The sequence below is a fragment of the Myotis yumanensis genome, unplaced genomic scaffold (assembly GCF_028538775.1).
Source record: "Myotis yumanensis isolate MYYU_CA2020_CCGP unplaced genomic scaffold, mMyoYum1.0.hap1 SCAF_14, whole genome shotgun sequence".
Classification (NCBI taxonomy): domain Eukaryota; kingdom Metazoa; phylum Chordata; class Mammalia; order Chiroptera; family Vespertilionidae; genus Myotis; species Myotis yumanensis.
In genome coordinates this window covers 58,180,822-58,202,004 of record NW_027223765.1, presented here as the reverse complement: position 1 = coordinate 58,202,004, position 21,183 = coordinate 58,180,822, and the positions used below count along the sequence as shown (strand labels likewise).

General features: G+C 48.1%; 1 protein-coding gene across 1 annotated transcript in view; it reads right to left on the bottom strand.

Moving 5' to 3' along the window:
* GXYLT2 (glucoside xylosyltransferase 2) overlaps positions 1-21,183 on the bottom strand; it is a 170,142-nt gene that overhangs the window by 106,312 nt on the left and 42,647 nt on the right. The window contains exon 2 of the mRNA XM_070433587.1: positions 8,596-8,821. Coding sequence (XP_070289688.1) covers positions 8,596-8,821 — 226 coding nt within the window. The remainder of the gene's footprint in view (positions 1-8,595; positions 8,822-21,183) is intronic.

Below are 21,183 nucleotides of genomic sequence, written 5' to 3'. Positions count from 1 at the left end.
CATCGGGCAGAACTCTAGGGCGGTTTTCTCTCAGAGGTGCTGGCAGCAATTACCGTGGGACACTGAGACAGAACACTGAGAACCGGGGCCTCTTAGGGCAGGGCTGAGGAGCAGCCATAGCTGTTTGCTCCGCCCTGTTGATTCCCTGAGACCCTGCCCCACCCAAGCTGCTAGCAGAGGCTTTTGCATATGAATGGGCTGGCCCTTTGAGACCTAAAATTACCTAACAAACTGCAGCTGGGTCAGAGAGACCCAGAACATCCAAAAGAAGGCCCAAGGCCCCACAGCAGCTTGCATTGCTTCACAGCTGGGCCTCATCTGGGCACCTCCAAACCCCAAACAAGGAAGGGGAATCTGAAGATCTCTTCGTAGCTCCTGCTAGATAGCCTCAGGCAGAGGCTAAATTAGCACCTCCTTAGAGATCCAAGAGCCTGTGTACCCCGTGGTCAGATTGGGACCATCCAGATTACAACTCCTCAGATCCATAAGGGACACACTCAGGGGGCAGACTCAGTGAGCACCAAAGCCTCACTGAAGCAAGTCTTGCCCCAGAAGGGTGTCTTCAGCACAGAAGTTCTCCCACTGTAGACACAGCTGATTCTCACAGACAATTGGCCTGGAGGTCAATTCCTCCCAGTGATACCAACAACAATCAAGGCTTAACTACAACAAGACTATGCACAAAGCCCACAAGGGGTGCACCAAGAGTGTCCACCTTAGGTAATTGAGAAGGCTGAGCCTCTGGCCCTATAGGACACCTAGCACAGAAAGCCACTCTATCAACACAGGGAAGCGGCCAAAATGCAGAGACAAAGAAACAGATCACAAGTGACAGAAATGGAGGAACGCAAACTACTGGATATAGAGTTCAAAACCATGGTTATAAGGTTTTTCAAGAATTTTCTAGAAACCGCCAATAAATTTAGTGAGACCCTCGAGGTTATGAAAAAGGACCAACTAGAAATTAAGCATACACTGACTGAAATAAAGAATAATATACAGAGATCCAACAGCAGACAAGAGGATCCCAAGAATCAAGTCAAAGGAAAAAAAGTCAGTTACCTACAAGGGAGTACCCATACGATTGTCAGCTGATTTTTCAACAGAAACTATGCAGGCCAGAAGGGAGTGGCAAGAAATATGCAAAGGGATGAATAGCAAGAACCTACAACCAAGATTACTTTATCCAGCAAAGCTATCATTCAGAATTGAAGGTCAGATAAAGAGCTTCACAGATAAGAAAAAGCTAAAGGAGCTCATCACCACCAAACCAGTATTATATGAAATGTTGAAAGGTATTCTTTAAGAAGAGGAAGAAGAAAAAGGTAAAGATACAAATTATGAACAATAAATACATATCTATCAACAAGTGAATCTAAAAATCAAGTGAATAAAAAATCTGATGAACAGAATAAACTGGTGAATATAATAGAACCAGGGGCATAGAAAGGGAGTTGACTGACAATTATCGGGGCGGGGGGGAAGGGGTGTGGGGGTGGGGGAAGAAACTGGACAAAAATTGTACACCTATGGATGAGGACAGTGGCGGGGGAGGGAGTAAGGGCAGAGGGTTGGGTGGGAACTGGGCGGAGGGGAGCTATGAGGGGGGGGAGGAACAACTGTAATAATCTGAACAATAAATATTAAAAAAAATAAATGCTTGTTTTTGAAAAAAAAAAAAAAAAAAGATGGCTATTTGGGCTCTGGCCAGGTAGTTCCGTTGGTTAGAGCATCGTCTGACGTGCCAAGGTGTGGGTTCAATCCTGGGTTGGGACACATACAAGCAGCAACCAATGATGTATAAATAAGTGAACAAATCAATGTCTCCCTCCATCTCCCCCCTTTCTCTCTCTAAAAATTAATCAATAATTTTTTTGAAGGATGGATATTCAGGAGAGAAATCTCAGAATGAGAAAGAGTAGGAGTGATAGTCAAAGTATTTGACAACTGACTTATGAAGGGCCTGACCAATCAGACCCACTGCAGGACAGATACTCAGTACAACTGCACAGACACCTCCGGACTGAGACAGGGCTAACCATCCAGGGCAATGGGGCCCAGCAGCCAGCACATGCTGGCAGACCCCAGAGCAGTGGTGCCTGCACAGCACCCACCGTCAGCCCTGGAGGGGCAGCAGGAGGTCCCGGGTCCACTGGTTTCCTTAACAACTTGATCCTTACCATCCTGTCTTCTGGAAGGTTATCCACCTTTGTCAGTCTATGTCTTTTAAATAAAATATTCAGGCCATTTACATTTTCACTCTGCATGTAGGAATAGCTGCTGATTGCAAACATTGGACACTCCTATTGACACTTCCTCCATGGCAAAGACACACACACGCGCGCGCGAGCGCACACACACACACACACACACACACACACGGGCTGTCGCTGCCCCACTGTCCCTGCCAGAATGGATTGGTGGCCATTCCCCTTTCTGTGTCCCACTATTTTCTAATACTGAGTCTGGGGCAGGAGCAAAGAGGAGCCAAACCTAAATCACATGTCTGATCCCAAGCTTCCTGGAGAGTCCAGGAAATCAACCAGCTGCCATTTTCAGCTTCTATTTCAGGAAATGACAAAGATAAATAAAACTTTAAAATATTAAAGATCTACAATGTAGATGGTAAGAATCACCATATCTATTGTATTTAAGCAGATTTAAAGTAAATTCTACTTAAATAAAGCTCACCCACAACGCAACTTCCAAAGGAATAATGATGGCGAGTAGCTTTTTTTTTTTTTTACCCTGAGGTATGTGACTTTGCACTTCCCAGGAAGTTATTATAAGAAACTTTGGATATTCCCACAATGCTCTGCGTTGGCACTTACAACTCTGAGCAGTGGCATAACCTGCCCTCCACCTTCCCTGTGGCTGAGGAAAAACCCGCTGCTGACCCTCGGCTAACACACTGCCCCACGTCTAGATGTTCCAAGAATCTTTGCAGAATGAGAGGACATACAGATGACCTGACCCACCGCACAGGTACCCTCTGCAGAGCAAGCATCACTTGTCCCCTTTGTGTGTCCATCTACCATGGGTGTGGCTCACCCTTTACTACAAAGACATTGGAACTGAGAATTCAGTGACTGTGTAAGAGCCAAGATTTTAAATCAAAACTGGCACCACAGTCCGAGTATGAAAAAAACGGGTGACACCATAGGTCCTGCCCAACTTTTAACACCCAAGTATAATTTCCTTCATTTAGTTGCACTTCACTGGTCTAACAAAGCCCTGAGGAAATGAGCCATCAAATGGGTAAAGGCATCAGGAAATTCAAAATGTGGCACAACTTCACACGTATCTACAATGATTTCATCCATATAATTTGCTCCTAATTACCCCAAAACTTAGTAATTTTTTATCTATTATGCTCATGGGTCCCCTGGTCCAGAAGTGTAGACAGGCCCAGAAGGGACAGCTTGACCCAGCTCCACAGTATCTGGGCCTCAACTGGAAGCCTGGAAGGGGAGAGCTGGAATCACCTGGAGGCTCGCTTGCTCACATGTCTGACGGGAGAGGGGAGTTACTGGCTGGGACTCGGTCCCTCTCTGCGTGGACCGCTGTGTGTTGTCTCCCATGCAGGCTAGCTGGGCTTCATCACAGTGCAGTGGCCAGGCTCTGGGGCAGGCATCCCGAGAAGAACCAAGCAGAGCCGTCTCCTTTCTATGACCGAGGCTCAGATGTCACATATCATTACATGTCTCATACCCTATTTTATATAAATATACATATTACGTATGTAGATGTGTATGTATTGCCTATTGCCTTATAACAAACTTAGTAGCTCAACACCAAAAGCATTTATCTCAGATAGTTCCTCAGGGTCAGCAATCCTCGAGCTGCGTTGTTCTGGCTCAAGGCTTCTTGTGAGGTTACAGCCCAATGGCTGGAGCTACAATCATCCTGACCTGGCGCCATTAGCTGGTTATTAATAACAGGAAGGAGCAGAGCGAAGGCCAGATACTACAGGCATGTCACCCGGGAGCTTCACCAGGAACTGCCGTTTCACACTCCCTAGTGGCCAACAGAGGGGAGGCAGCTGCATGCCCAGTGAAGCTGGGGGGACTAGGGAAGGTGCTTGCTGTCAGTCACAGCTGAGAACAAAGGTCAGCATGGGTGTGGCCACTGTAAGGGCTCAAAATTTGGGCTATTTACTCCCCTGAACAAAGGAGTTCACTCTCTTGTGCTTTTACTGCTCTTGGGACTCCTGGGAGTTGGGTGACTCTGGGTTTGTGGGGCTCCCTTGCATTCACCCCCATTACCCATGGCCATGAGGACCCCACACACTGGACTAATGGACTTCAGCCAGCTTAATGCTGAAGAGGCCCTGGCTGCAACATGGAAATAAACTCTGGCCACTGGCGTTGCTTCTAGCTTCACTGAGGCCCCAGCTCCACTTCTATGACTGGACTAAGGAAACCCATGCAAATAAAAATCACTCATTCTCCCAGGCTAGACTCAGAAAATTCTTTTCCTTGAGATGTTGTAAGGCTTCCACCCCCAGCATTCAGTGGGGAAAGGACCCCCGTTTTCTTTTATATCAATCTGCAGGCTGCATGGAGCAGGGATTCCGTCCCCAGGTTTACCCCCCGCGTGCGCGTGCCAGGAGCCTTCCTTCCTGAGCTGTGGCCTCTTTGACCTGCCTGTCAGCAGCTGACTCCCCCAGAGGAAGGGGTCAGGACAGAAAGAGAATGCAAAGAAGGGAGATGTCGCGCCTTTTTTAATCTAATTCTGAAGTGGGATAGCATCACTTCTTCCCTGTGCCATTGGTCACACAGACACGCTGCGTCCGTGTAGGAGGGAAATAGAGGGTGTGAATGAGAAGGTGGGACACTGCGGCCTCTGAAAAATACCACCTGCCCACATACGTGGTCACACAGCCACAACCCCCTCCTCCTGGCCTTGTCTGAAGTGGAAGTTTAGGTTGTGTTTGGCTCCATGCTCACGCCCCAGCTCCCTGCACGAGGAGGGACTCAGGAAGCACTTGTCCAGCGGGTGTTGTACAAGACGTGGCTAGTGTTTGCCCACAGCCAGTGTCCTCCCTTCCTGCACAGAGTGCTTCTCAGCCCCTCACAACACTTCTAGACAATGAATGGGTGCAGAGAAGACGTGTCACTGTCAAGCGGAGGGACTAAAAAGCAGTTGTGATGTGCTGTCTCTTCTCCTGGAGTGGAGACCCAGGGCTTGGAGGCCGCAGGCTCTGGCAGGTGCACCAGAGCACGGCTGGTCTGCACTAGAGACAGCTCTGGGATTCTCTGGGAGCAGCCACTACAGCCTGGCCTGGCCGGTTCCGTCACAGATCTGTCATCTCTGCCATCAGTTCCGCTGGCCCCAAGGTGCAGATGAGAAAACTGAAGCTCACAAAGGCCACGAGATTTTGTCACTTAGTTTGTAAAATAGGAACATGATTGTTACCTTTATAAAGCGTTGTTATGAGGATTAAGTAATAGTCAACCATAAACCCTTGACAAATGCTTATTATGACTTCCATCATTTCCAGACCACAGCTTCCGACCAGCTATGCATGTTTCCGTGATTTTTCTCCTCCCCCCGCCCCCCCTGTACCCTGACTCAGTTTTCAAGGCATTTTGCAAACATATTCAAAGCCCCAAGAATATCTGTTCCCCTGGCTTCTCTTGGTGAAGATGTGACGGTGGTTTTTTCTTTAGGAAACATTTTCCAGCTTCCTGTTACTAGCCTTTCTCTGCCCAACCTGCTGCTTGGGCGTGTCTCACCAGCGGCCCCTCGTGGCAGGCGGCAGCACTGCGGGCTCAGTAAGCAGGTCCCGTGCAGAGCAAGCGAGGCATCCGAAACTCACAGACTTTCAGGGAAAACAAAGCTTGCTCTGCATGAACACGCTGCGGGACTGCGGAGGGGCGTTTCCCACGCGCTCCTCATGTGCTGGCTAGAGAACTACTATTCCTTCCTCAGCACAGAAACAGTCAAATAAATGATGGCTCAGCCACATAATTAACTACTAGGTAGTCACCAAAAAGGATGATGCAGGAATGTAGGGATCCTGACCTGGGGAGGAAAAGCAAGTTCCAGGAGAACTCTGAGAGATAATCCTGATTTTGTAAAAGAAATATATGTTAAGTTGGGTACATAAATATGCATGCATTATGTGCCTATATACTATTACATCCTATATAATAAAGTGGTAAAATGCAAATTGACCCTCGTGCCCTCACAAGATGGCTGCCTATGACCAGGCCGACAGGGGGTTAGTGAGGGACAACCAAACGACTGAACAGCAGGTTGCGTGGGGCGACCAGGCCAGTAGGGGAGTGGGGGGGGGGCTGTGATGGTGGACCAGGCTAACAAGGTTGGCAGAGTGGGGCGACCAGGCCGGCAGGGGGGGGGGGGGCAGTAAGAGGCAACCAGGCTGGTGGGGGGGGGCAGTTAGGGGCTGGCGGGGGGGGGGGGGGTTGGGGGCGATTAGGCTGGCAGGGGGCAGTGAAGGGCAACTAGGCCTGTGGGGAAGGGCAGTTTGGGGCAACCAAGCTGGTGGGGAGGCAGTTAGAAGTGACCAGGCCAGCAGAAGGGGGCAGTTGGGGGCAACCAGGCCAGTAGAGGGGGGCAGTAAGGGGTGACCAGGCCGGTGGGGGGGGGGCAGTTAGGAGCAACCAGGCCAGCTGGGAGGGGGCAGTTGGGGGCAATCAGGTCGGCATGCAGAGACAGTGAGGGGTGACCAGGCTGGCAGGGGAGGCAGTTAGGGGCAATCAGGCTGGCATGCAGAGACAGTGAGGGGCAATCAGGCCAGCAGCAGGGGGCAGTTAGGGGCAACCAGGCAGGCAGGCAGGTGAGCGATCAGGAACCAGCAGTCCAGGATTGTGAGAGGTATATCCTGGATTGGAGAGGGTGCAGGCTGGGCTGAGGAAACCCCCTATTCCCATGCATGAATTTCATGCACCGGTCCACAGATAAACACACATACACACCTGTATATGGGGGAGTGGGGGACATATAAAAGAATCACTCTGGCCCTGACCGGTTTGGTTCAGTGGATAGAGCGTCAGCCTGTGGACTAAAGGGTCCCAGGTTCAATTCCAGTCAAGGGCATGTACCTGGGTTGAGGGCACATCCCCAGTACGGGGTGTGCAGGAGGCAGCTGATCAATGTTTCTCTCTCATCGATGTTTCTAGCTCTCTATCCCTCTCCCTTCCTCTCTGTAAAAAAATCAATAAAATTTTTTTTTTAAAAAAAGAATCACTCTAAATTGCTAATTCTGATACTTTCTTAGGTAGGACTGAAAGGTAGCAAAGACTGCACATTTAGTTTATAAGCCCTATATTGTTTGAATTTATTTTAACTAACATATATTACTTATTTATAACATATACTACATAGCACATCGATGAACATAAACTATCCGTCTCCTGAGTGAGAACAATGTTCATAATTCCAAGAGGGATCTAGCTCTGTGGCAAATGCTTTCAGTGCATCATTTCATTTCATCCTCACGATGCTTCCATCTACAGGTGTAATCACCCCTGTGGGAGCCACACCAGTGAGAGCACAGAGGCCTTGTTATTCATACACTGGGATGTTCAAGGCTGTTCTGGTATAAGCCTAGTTGGAGTGCCCAAGGCCAAGACACCATGAGCGGGTGTAAGGATGTATGGTATACTGGGCCCTTCTGTAACCCAAATGATTGATGTCACTGTTGTCAGCTAGCCTGCTTTATCTCTGGAGTAATATACAGGCTACTGACCAGTTAGTCTGTAAGAGAGCAGCTGGGCAGAGCAGAGGCTAGAGAGCTCAGAGAAGGAGAGGCGGTAGGCAGAGAGAATGTAGCTCCTACGTGTGCAGGAGAGAGGAGAGCTCAGACGGAGCTGAGAGCTGGTGCTGCCAAGATGGAAGGCTAGGAGCTCACAGAGAGCTCAAATACAGCTGCCATGTTACCCCGCCAGTGTGCTGGGCAGAGAGACAGGAGAAGCTGCTGAGCCAGAGAGGCCATGAGGCTGCAGCTCTAAGGGAGAGGCAGTGCTATTGCTGTGTGAAGCTTTAGGTTTAGAGGCAGCGTGCAGCTGCTCAGATAACAGCTGTGGGTACAGAGACAGATGCTGCTTTATGGGAAAGACATGTATTCACCAACTGGTGTGCGGCTGCCTGCCTGTATTGGCTTTGCTGTGAGGACTGTCTTGTCTGATGGTTATGTGGCCACTGGCTCCTGCAATAAAGACTCATCCTTCTACTAGTGCACCCACAACCTCTCATGGCTTCTCTGTCCGCCCTGCCACCAAGAAAGAATTGACCTGCTGTCTAGTGAGCAGAGGATAAAGGGAGACTTGGCTTAAGTTCCCAACAGTGAGTGTAGTGGGCAGGGTTAGAGAAGGAACCAGCCCTGGCATAGTCGGGAAGAGTTGAGAAGAATACATGGACTCACAACAACTCAGAGCAGCAGTGCTGAGCAGAGCTCCTGCTGGCTCTGACACCCCGTGTTACAGATAACAGTGAGGCGCAGAGTCAAAGGTACAGAGTCACACAGTTGAATGTGCAGCAAAATACATCTGTGAACAATATATGCTTTTCCCAAAATGCAGCCCAGCTGACTCGGCACATGTTATGCTGCAATATCTGCAAATTCACCTGCTTATCAAACTCGGGCTTCAGAGATTCTTCTGTGAAAATGTGGAAGTGCATCTTCCTGTGGCTGAAGAGCACGGCTGACTTCAGCATGACCAGCGTCTCCTCCAGCCGGTTGCCGCAGGCCACCACGGCCAGGTGGATCCAGAGCTTGGGGGGCAGCACGGCATGTAAACTCCTGGGTTCTCCGGGTCTCCTGGAAAGAATACAAGGTAAAGCTATTCCTAAACTTATAAAAAAAAAAAAAAAAACAGACAGTAAATGGTTGGAACATTTCAAAACATGAGCAGGCACAATATGTTATCCTATCTAATAAAAGAGAAAGATGCAAATTGACCATGGCCCCGAACACTTCCCATTGGCTAATCAGGGAGATATGCAAATTAACTGCCAACCAAGATGGCGGCTGGCAGCCAGGCCCCTGAAGTGAACAGGGAGGCTTGCTTGCTCCAGTGATGGAGGGAGCCAAGGTTCCCGCCTGCTGCTGCCGACCTCTGAGCTGCAACTCTAAGAAACATTGTTGCAAATATAGAAGGTAAACATTCCCCAGAAACCTGCTTTCAGCCAGCCGGGCTTCAGCCAGCAGGATCGCAACAGTGTTACAATTATAGAACCCAAACAAACCCAGATCCCTGCTTTCAGCAGCGGAGGTCTCAGAGCTGGAGCCGAGCCTCAGAGCTAAAACCAGCTCTCAGCTCCAGTGACAGCCATAGAAAGTAAATAAATCCCAGAATCAAAAAAAAAAAGAAAAAAAGGAGAGGTTGGGAGCCTCAGTTGCCCGCCAGCCTGAAAACAGCCATCATCCCCTCACCCAGACTGGCCAGGCACCCCAGTGGGGACCCCCACCCTGAAGCAACAAGATGGCGGCTAATTTGCATACTGAAGGCAGGCAGCAGCGGGAAAGGCTGTCCACAGTCCGGGACCCTGATCTGTGACCCTGCTGGGTGGGGGGGAGTGCTTGAGGCTGTCCACATTCCAGGACCCAGATCTGTGACCCTGCCAGGCGGGGACCAGTGCTTGAGGTTGTCCATGGTCTGGGACCTGGATCCATGTCCTGGCTGGCGGGGGGCAGCGCTTGAGGCTGTCCGTGGTCCCAGGACCCGGATCTGTGACCCTGCCGGGGGGGTGGGGGGTGGGGGGGGGCAGTGCTTGAGGCTGTCCACGGGACCAAGACATGGATCTGTGACCCTGGTCGGCAGGGGGCAGTGCTTGAGGCTGTCCACGGGACCAAGACCTGGATCTGTGACCCTGCTGGGCGGGGGGCAGTGCTTGAGGCTGTCCACAGGACCAAGACACGGATCTGTGACCCTGCAGGGTCGGGGGCAGGGCTTGAGACTGTCCGTGGTCCCGGGACCCGGATCCGTGACCCTTCCCAGAGGGGTGGCAGCTCGCACAGGGGCGGATCAGCTGGGGTTGGGCAGGGCACGACACCTGGCTTCCACCCAGCCCCAGTCACTCTGGGCAGGTGAGCAGTGCAGAGAGCCTCTGGACAGGGGAGGCAGGCCAGCGGAGGGCAGCCGGTACTCCCCACATGGCAGTGGTGACAGCTGTGAGCGCTCCAAGCAGAGCCTTCAGGCTGAGCTGAAGTAGCGCCTGCAGGCCATCAGCGCCCAGGAGTGGCTGCGCAAGATCCGCCTCCTGGCCCAGAAGGTGCAGGATCGCAGGGACAGCCACCGTGGTGGGCCAGGCTGACGTCCTCCTGGCCACACCACGAGGGTTTGCGGATCTGCAAAGCCAGAGGCCTCTGGTGTGCACATCCCCCCTGGCATGCGAACAGCCCCCAGCACACTGTCACCCTCCCGCGCCTGCAACAGTTGCAAACCAAGGCGTGCACAAGTTCCCCCCGCCTCTCCACTGCACTTCCATCAACCCAGCATGCCTAACACCCCCACAGGATGTGCACACATCCCCTTTGATGCCCTCACGTCCTTTGGAGAGTGTCTGGGTGTTCTGGGTGCTGAGAGTGGGCGCCTGTGAGATGACAGTGAGAGGGCAGAGTGGTGATGCCCTGTTCCCATGGAGGCCAATGCAGCTACGAGATCACCTCTGGGGAGTTAATGAAGGTGCTGAGGCAGGAGCAGGTGCAGACAGACACACCTGGTGGGTGCAGGCGGCCCTCGCTGAGGTGCCTTTGGTCAGTGTTCAAGATCAAGAGCCCAGAGGCAGAGAGGAATTCCATCCTCTCAGTGAAACAGTGGGATAGTCGGGGCGACTGTAGAGAAGGAATGTGCACTTTGGGTGCCAGCACCCATGAGCGAAGGCTGCCCTGACTAAGCCTTGCTTGCTTGGGGCCTAGCGCACTCCTGCCGGGCAGCAGGTGACAGGACGTGCTTTTCTGAATTAATGAGAAAAAACGTTGATTCTCCTGCTGCCCACGAAGGTGGAAAGTGAAGTGGGGAGACATGTGGGGAGTGAGCGAGGTTCCCTGTCTGGGGGTTCCAAATCTGCTGTTGGTTTCTTTCACCGCTGACTAGAGATATACAGGGTGTCCCCCCAAAATGTATACACACTTTGAATACCTACTAATTCCAATGGTTTTAAGCATAAGAAAGGAACAACAATGGGGCTGTTATCTGTTAAAAGTGTGGGCACAAACAGGTAGTTAGACATTCCCTGAGGGGCCTCAGATTGGAGAGGGTGAAGGCCAGACTGAGGGGCCCCTTTCCTCCCCCCCTACCCCAGTGCACGAATTTCGTGCACCGGGCTACTAGTATTTTATAAAGTGATAAGCTGACAACTCTTCTTGTTCAGAGAACAATACCGTGTATCCAGCATTGACCCTGGCAGTGGCAGGAGTCACAGTTAGGGCTGCGGGAGGGGACTGTGACTTCCATGCCAGCACACAGCTGTCTGGTGCCTGCTGGCTGCCACTGGCCCAGCTGGGAAATAGCATTGTAACCTTGACAGCTGTGACAGGGGCTGGGAAGCTCCCCTCACAGGAAATTAGATTTGAATGCAACTTGAGTAAGAGGGTGGGGCATGGCTTTCTCATGTGAAATGAGCAACATGATATTCTCACCATCTGGAGGGTATTAGGTTGTGGGGGGTGCATGACCACTGAACCAAAGGAAAATCACACAAGTCTGGGAGGTGAGCACAGGAACCCACACATGTGCCTCTATTACACGCTGGGAGAGTAGTGAAGAAACAGGCGTTAATCTAACCATCTCACTCACGGTTGCGGAGGTGGTATGTGTGAAATTCAGCTTCCAGTATGAAACTGATATTAGTGAGAAACAGGCAGGAGAGGAGGCAGGTTAAGCTGAAAATTACCAAGGAACCAAATAACAAGTTAACAGCTGAGAAGGGATCAGGATCCAAGAGTCCTGCTATTTCATCATAACAAAAGATTTGTTCCAGATGCTGGGATGCAGCCCAGCCTCAGACACAGCACTGAGAAACAGTCCTGGCAAGTGAGAGAAGGGGGCCTGGAGAGGGGCCTGAGACAAAGGAACTAATGTACTCGAGCAAAAGATGCAGACAAAAGATGCAGACGGGGAAGCCTGGATGTTGGAGACACCTCCCTTCCGAAACCTGAGCACAGCGAGCTGCTCTGTGAACTGCCCGTGGGACGAGAGCAATTTGCTCCCCATTCCTTTCCCTAGGAAGAAAGTTAAAGATGGGCCGCTTCCTAATCTGATCACTCAGGAGCATGCTTAATTGGAGCCCCTTCCTGCTCAGCAAGCCAGGATGTAGAAAGTCCCTGAGAGTCCACTGATTTTGGTGATCAGAGGAAAAGACAGCAGCGAGGTCTTAAGTCTCTCCCTAAATTATCCCCCTCTCTTCATCCTCCCGTTGAAGGCCACCGTTTTCCTTCCCCTTCATAACTGGGGCAGCTCCCCTGTGAGTGAAAAGGTGACTGCAGCACATTAAGGTATTTTGAGAAAAAGACAGACTGCACTGACATAACTTTTATTACAGTACTAGAGGCCGGGTGCATAAATTCATGCACGGGTGGGGTCTGGTGGCCCACCCCAATTCGGGTGATCAGGGTGGGCCAGATGGGGGGAGGGGCAGCAGGTGGTTGGCTGGCCAGCCAGCCCCCTGGTTGAACTCCCAGTTGAGGGGACAATTTGCATACTAGCCTTTTATTATATAGGACTAGAGGCCCGGTGCACAAAAATTTGTGCACTGGGGGAGGGGGAGAGGGGGGTCCCCCAGCCCGGCCTGTGCCCTCGCGCATCCTGGGACCCCTCGGAAGATAACGACCTGCTGGCTTAGGCCTGCTCCCGGGTGGCAGAGGGCACGCCCAATCCCTAGGTGCAGCCCCTGGTCAGGCTCAGAGCAGGGCCGATTGGGGAGTTGGGGCGCCACCCCCTGTCATGCACAGAGCAGGGCGGATTGGGAGGTTGCGATGCCACCCTCAGTCACACTCAGGGTAGGGCCGATTGGGGGGTTGGGGCACCGCCCCCTGTCACACTCAAGGCAGGGTTGATGGGGAGGTTGCAGTGCCACCCCCTGTCACGCACAGAGCAGGGCCCATCAGGGGGGTTGGGGCTTCCTACCCTGTCACGCACAGAGCAGGGTCAATCAGGGGGTTGGGGAGCTCCCCCCATCACGCACAGAGCAGGGCCCATCAGGGGGTTGAGGAGCTCCCCACTGTCATGCACAGAGTAGGGCCGATAGGGGAGTTGGGGCACCGCCCCCTGTCACACACAGAGCAGGGCGGATCAGGGGGTTGGGGCGCTGCACCCTGTCACACTCAGGGCAGGGCCAATGGGGAGGTTATGGCTCTACCCTGTTACACACAGAGCAAGGCCTGTGGAGGGAGGTTGGGGCACCACCCTCTATCACCCACAGAGCAGGGCCGATCAGGGGGTTGGGTGCCGCCACTGTCACACTCAGGGCAGGGCCAATGGAGAGGTTATGGCTCTACCCTGTCTCACACAGAGCAGGGCCCGTGGGGGGGGGGGGGGGTTGGGGCGCCGCACCCTGTCACACACAGAGCTGCAGGGCGATCAGGGGATTGGGGAGCTCCCCCCTATCAGGCACAGAGCAGGGCTGATCAGGGGGTTGGGGTCCCTTCCCCTGTCATGAACAGAGCAGGGCAGATAGGGAGGTTGTGGCCCCGCCCCCTGTCACACACAGAGCCGCAGGGTGATCAGGGGGTTTGGGCGCTGCCCCCTGTCACCCTGATCCCGGTGCCAGGAGGCATATTACCCTTTTACTATATAGAATAGAGGCCTGGTGCATGGGTGGGGGCCAGCTGGTTTGCCCTGAAGGGTGTCCTGGATCAGGGTGGGGGTCCCCACTGGGGTGCCTGGCCAGTCTGGGTGAGGGGCTGAGGGCTGTTTTCAGGCTGGTGGGTTGACTGAAGCTCCCAACCGGTCCTTTCTTTCTTTCTTTCTTTTTTTCTATTCTGGGCCAGCTTTAGTTCTGAGGCCTCACTGCTGAAAGCAGGTTTCTGGCCTTTACCTTCTGTATTTGATACAATGTTGCGGTCCGGCTGGCTGAAGCCTGGCTGACTAATGCAGGTTTCTGGGGTTTTGTTTAGCTTCTATATTTGCAACATAGTTGCTTAGAGTTGCAGCTGAGAGGCCGGCAAGTGAGGCAGGGAACGTTGGAGTCCGCAGTCACTGGAGCAAGCAAGCCTCCCTGTTCGCTTCAGTGCATGGCTGCCGGCCGCCATCTTGGCTGACAGTTAATTTGCATAAGGATATGCTGATTAGCCAATGGGAAGGGTAGCGGTCATATGCTAATTACCATGTTTCTCTTTTATTAGTGTAGATATTTTTATAATTGTTCTATTTTATTATTTGTTGCTAATCCCTTACTGAGCTGAATTTATAAATTAAACTTTATTTGGGCATGTATGTACAGGAAAGAACATATATAGAAGTCCCTCTCTATCCAGGGCAGATATGCTCTAAGACCCCCCATGGATGCTGAAAACCATGAGTAGAACTAAACCCTATCCATATGTTCTAAGCACCCCATAGCATCTCTTCAGCAAATCTGGATTGCCAGCATCACTACTCTTGCATTTTGGGGGCATTATTAAGTGTGCAAGTATTTTGATATCCTTACAGTCAATCTGATGACCAAGACGACTATAAGTAACTAATGAACATCTATTATAATAAAAGTGTAATACACTAATTAGACCAGACAGCCGGACAACCTTCCAGTCGTTCTTCTGGACAATCTTCCTGATGAAGCCAGGGCTGTGAGGGCCAAGGCAAGCCGTCACGCCTGCAAGGGCTGAGCCCCTGCATGAAGTTCATGCATCAGGCCTCTAGTGTAACATATACAGCATGAATACACTGGACAAAAGGATAATTCATATTCTGGGTGGGATGGAGAGGGGCAGCAGGAGAGTTTAGCATTGTATGCAATTTAAAACTTTTGAATTGTTTATTTTTGGAATAATTATCCTATATAATAAAATTGTAATATGCTAAGTGTCCGACCATTCATTCAACTGTTTGTTCAACCGTTCCACCAGTCACTATGATGCGCACTGACCATTAGGGGGCAGACACTCCAAACGGCAGGTTAGCTTGCTGCTGGGATACAGCCAATTGGAACTGGGCGAGACAGGCCAGACACATCGTGCCCCTCCTCCCCCCCTGGTCCCTCCCTGGCCCCGATGGGCCCAATTGAGACTGGGTGAGATGGGCCAGACATGTCCTGGAGCCCTCCTGTGGTCCCTCCCTGGCTGGCCGGCCTCCATTGGCCCCGATCAGGCGAGAGGGGCCTGATCACCGGCCAGGCCGAGGGACCCCACCGGTGAACAAATTCGTGCACAGGGCCTCTAGTATCCAATATTTTCAGACGACAGTTGACCATGGGTAACTGAAACCATGGATAAGGAGGGACTATTATAATGGTCAGAATAGAGCAAGATGCCTGCCCTTGCAGAGTTACTTTCTACAGGTGGTAGGGGAAGGACAAAGAAAGAAACAGCAGCAAAGCAAATAGTAAGTAAGTAATTTACACAGATAGTGATTCAGTGGTGAGCACTGTGAAGGAGATAGAGCAGGAAAACATACAGGAGCGGCTGCTGGGCTGGCACACTTTATGCAGCCCCACTGAAAAGGTGAGATCTGGAGACAACCTGGAGAAGATGAGGGAGTGACCATGGCACTTCTGGGTGAGGAACAGTCAGAGCAAAGGTTCTACACCAGGAACATGCCCAACCAATTCGCGATGCCTGTCTTTAGGTCTCAGATGTCTGTTTCAATTCCTCAGCTTCATAGCTGGGTTTTCAGACCTGCTGTTAAAGCCACCTCCCAATTAACTTATGTAAAGGGATGGGAAGAACATGTCACAGATAATGCTAAATTCACAAACAACTAGCTAAAATATGCTACAAAGATATTTAATACAAACTCATTTGCTTAAAAATATGCTCAATATTTAGGAACAGATACATCATCCCAAGGTACTAAAACTATACATGCGATTGTTTAGATATCTTAAATATGAACCATTACCCCACCCCAAACAGAAAAACTCTGACTAGTTTAGCTTTACACACTGAGCTTCTACATGAATAAAACATTTAAACTTAGTAATCTGGGAATACAAATTCAAACAAGAAAGAGATTCCATTTTATTTTCAGATTGGCAAACATGTTAAAAGAAAATAAAAGTTGGGCCATATAAGTCTTGAAGAGATGGAGGTGGGGGACAGTTCAGAAATTGCCAATCGGCCACACACCATGGAGAGCCACTGGCAACATCTCCCAGGAGTGAAGATGTGCACACTGCTCAGCCCTCCAGTTTGACATTTATACGTACAACATGAAGAAACTCGCACACTTGCACAAGACTCTTGCAAGAATGCTCGCAGCAACCCTGTTTGTCATAGTGAAAAATTGGAAATAACTTTGCTGTCCACACACAGGACAATCATGAATGTATCTGATATGTTTAAGTGGAATAGTACATAGCAGTGAAAATGAACAAACCAGAATGCCATGCATCATCATAATGCCAAAATGGAAAAAGGCAATTTATAGAAGGATAGCCATAGAATATCAGCTTAAGAACAAGCAAAATGGCACTATATATTGTTCACAGACATGTGAAAAAAAAAGTAAACATGCATAAGGATAATAAATATCAAAGGCAAGATAGTGGTTATTTCTGGAGACTTAAGTTTTTATTTCCTACTAGTAAGGTGAGTGCAGGGTGCACAGAAATTCATTATTTTATTATTTTTATTTTGTGTACCCAAACTAATAGACATACATTTCTTTTTTCTAATTAAGAAAAGCTTGTGATCCCCTGCTGCACAGCAGGCTGCTTCAGGGATCTGGGAATGCGGTACAAAAAGCAGGGGCAGAGCAGCCTCTCTCTTGGTGTTTGCTGACCGTTCTGGGGGCAGTTCAAGTATCTGTGGTTGGGATTTAATGAGACCTTTGCTGCCAAGATTCTGCTGCCTCTCACATTACATTAAAAATCTCAGGCTTCAGGTAATAAGTATTTGTGTTGTGCAGTCACAATGAATGATCAAGTTTAAGGTCATTGTAATGTTGTGAATTTCACCAGCTCCTACCAATGACACACTTAATTCTCAAATGTCACTCAAGACTGTAAGATCAAGGGAAGCCCACTCTACACACCTAGGATTTAAACCATGGGCTTTGGTGGGAATGGGGAGTGGGAATTATAGCAGTGCCCTAATGGCTATGTTCTTATTTAAACATTATAAAAAAGAGTTGAAGTAGACATTTGCTGTCCAGGAGTATCAAGGACCTATTGCTTAAGACTGGAGTAGCCATCTAGCCACCACACTGATAGAGCCTAAATAGGAGTCAACACAGCAGAAAGCAGAGCCACAGGTGGTGGGTGGCATTACTTGAACACCCGGATCCAGGTGCACCTTACCCTAAACTTGGACAGTTCATTTATTTTTTTTTTAATTTTGTTTTATTGCTTAAAGATTACAAAGAGTATTACATATGTCTCCTTTCCCCCCCCCTTGACATTCCCCCAACCTCCCCTACCACTAAGTGTCTTGTGTCCATTGGCTATTCTTATATGCATGCATACAAGTCCTTCGGTTGATCTCTTACACCACCCCCCAACCCTCCCCAGGCTTCCCACTGTAGTTTAACAGTCTGTTCAATGCTGCTCTGCCTCTGTATCTATTTTTGTTCATCAGTTTATAATGGTCTTTATTATCCATAAATGAGTGAGATCATGTGGTATTTTTCTTTCATTGACTGGCTTATTTCACTTAGCGTAATGCTCTCTAGTTCCATCCATGCTGTTGCAAATGGTAAGAATTCCTTCTTTTTTACAGTAGCATAGTATTCCATTATGTAGATGTACCACAGTTTTCTAATCCACTCATCTGCTGATGGGCATTTAGGCTGTTTCCAAATATTAGCTATGGTGAATTGTGCTGCTATGAACATAGGGATGCATATATCCTTTCTGATTGGTGTTTCTGATTTCTTTGGATATATTCTTAGATGTGGGATCACTGGGTCAAATGGGAGTTCCATTTTTAGCTTTTTGAGGAAACTCCATCCTGTCTTCCATAGTGGCTGCACCAGTCTGCATTCCCACCAGCAGTGCACGAGGGTTCCTTTTTCTCCGCATCCTCTCCAGCACTTGTCGTTTGTTGATTTGTTGATGATAGCCATTCTGACAGGTGTGAGATGGTACCACATTGTCGTTTTGATTTGCATCTCTCGGATGATTAGTGACTTTGAGCATGTTTTCATATGTCTCTTGGCTTTCTGAATGTCCTCTTTTGAAAAGTGTCTATTTAGGTCCTTTGCCCATTTTTTGATTGGATTGTTTATCTTCCTTTTGTTAAGTTGTAAGAGTTCCCTATGAATGTTGGAGATTAAACCCTTATCAGTGATAACATTGGCAAATATGTTCTCCCATGCAGTGGGCTTTCTTGTTGTTTTGTTGATGGTTTCTTTTGCTGTGCAGAAGCTTTTTATTTTGACATAGTCCCATGTGTTTATTTTCTCTTTAGTTTCCAATGCCCTAGGAGCTGAATCGGTGAAGAAATTGTTTCGGCATATATCTGAGATTTTGTTGACTTTGGATTCCTCTAGTATTTTTATGGTTTCCCATCTTACATTTAAGTCCTTTATCCATTTTGAGTTCATTTTTGTGTATGGTGTAAGTTGGTGATCTAGTTTCATTTTTCTGCATGTATCTGTCCAATTTTCTGAACACCATTTATTGAAGAGACTGTCTTGACTCCATTGTATGTTCTTGCCTCCTTTGTCAAATATTAATAGAGCATATTGGTTTGGGGCAATTTCTGGGCTCTCTATTCTATTCCATTGATCTATATGTCTGTTCTTGTGCCAACAGCAGGCAGTTTTGAGAACAGTGGCTTTGTAATACAGCTTGATATCTGGTATTGAGATCTCACCTACTTTGTTCTTCTTTCTCAGGATCGCTGCAGCTATTCGGGGTCTTTTTTTATTCCAGATGAATTTTTGGAGAGTTCCTTCTAGGTCTGTAAAATATGCCATTGGTATTTTAATGGGAAGTGCGTTGAATTTATAGATTGCTTTGGGTAATATGGACATTTTAATGATGTTGATTCTACCAATCCATGAACATAGTATGTTCTTCCATCTGTTTATGTCTTCCTCTATCTCTTTTTTCAACTTTCTGTAGTTTTCTAAGTAGAGGTCTTTTACCTCTTTCGTTAAGTTTATTCCTAGGTAGCTTAATTTTTTTGGTGAGATGGTAAATGGGATTGCTTTTTTAGTCTCTCTTTCTGTAAGTTCACTATTGGTTTATAGAAATGCGATAGATTTCTTGGCATTAATTTTGTATGCTGCTACATTGCCGAATTCATTTATTAAGTCTAATAGTTTTTGATAGAGTCTTTAGGATTTTTTATGTACAATATCATGTCCTCTGCGAATAAGGACAGTTTTACTTCTTTTCCAATTTGGATGCCTTTTATTTCTTCTTCTTGTCTGATCGCAATGGCTAATACTTCCAGTACTATGGTGAACAGGAGTGGTGAGAGGGGGCATCCCTGTCTTGTTCCTGTTCGTAGAGGAAATGGTTTTAGTTTTTGTCAATTGATTATGATGTTGGCTGTGGGTTTGTCATATATGGCTTTTATTATGTTGAGGTATGATCCTTCTATTCCCATCTTGCTGAGTGTTTTTATCAAAAATGGGTGTTGGATTTTGTCAAATGCTTTTTCTGCATCAATTGATATGACTATGTGGTTTTTTTCTCTCTGTTTGTTTATGTGATGTATCACGTTTATTGATTTGCAGATATTGTACCATCCTTGCATCCCTGGGATAAATCCTACTTGGTCATGGTGTATGATCCTTCTGATGTACTGCTGGATCCGATTTGCTAAGATTTTGTTGAGGATTTTGGCATCTATGTTCATGAGGGATATTGGCCTGTAATTCTCTTTCATTGTGTTGTCTTTATCTGGTTTTGGTATTAGGGTGATGCTGGCTTCATAGAATGAGCTTAAAAGTGTTCCTTGCTCTGGAATTTTTTGGAATAGTCTGAGGAGGATAGGTTTTAGTTCTTCCTTGAATGCTTGGTAAAACTACCCTGTGAAGCCATCTGGTCCTGGGCTTTTGTTTGCTGGAAGCTTTTTGATGACTGCTTGAATTTCCTTCATAGTTATTGGCCTATTGAGATTTTCAGATTCTTCCTGATTGAGTTTTGGAATGTTGTATTTTTCTAGGAATATGTCCATTTCCTCCAGGTTGTCTAGTTTGTTGGAGTAGAGTTGCCCGTAGTATTGTTTAACAATCATTTGTATTTCTGTGGGGTCTGTTGTTATTTCACCTCTATCATTTCTGATTTTGTTTATTTGGATCCTCTCTCTTTGTTTCTTGGTGAGCCTGGCCAGAGGTTCATCAATCTTGTTTTTCCTTTCAAAGAACCAGCTCTTGGTTTCATTGATTTTATGTATTGTTCTTTTGGTCTCTATGTCATTTATTTCTGCTCTAATCTTTATTACCTCCTTCCTTCTGCTCACTCTGGGCTTTTCTTGCTCTCTTTCTAATTCTTTGAGATGTAGAGTTAGATGATTTACTACCATTTTTTCTTGTTTTTTTGAGGTAGGCCTGTAGAGCTATGAACTTCCCTCTCAGGACTGCTTTCATTGTATCCCATAGGTTTTGGATTGTTGTGTTTTCATTGTCATTAGTTTCCAGGATGTTTTTAATTTCTTCTTTGATCTCATTGGTAACCCAGTCAATATTTAATAACATGCTATTCAGCTTCCAAGTGTTTGAGTGTTTTGGATTGTTTTTATTGTAGTTTATTTCTAATATTATGCCATTGTGGTCTGAGAAGATGCTTGGTATGATTTCAATCTTCTTGAATTTGGGGAGACTTTGCTTGTCCAATATGTGGTCTATTTTTGAAAATGTCCCATGTGCACTTGAGAAGAACATATATTCTGCGGCTTTCGGGTGAAGTGTTCTGAAGATGTCAATTAAGTCCATCTGATCTAGTGAGTCCTTTAGGATTGCTGTTTCTTTGCTGATTGTTTGTCTAGAGGATCTATCCAGTGATGTCAGTGATGTATTAAAGTCCCCTACTATGATTGTATTGTTGTTGATCTTTCCCTTGATATCTTCCAGGAGTTTTTTTTTTATGTATTTGGGTGCTCCC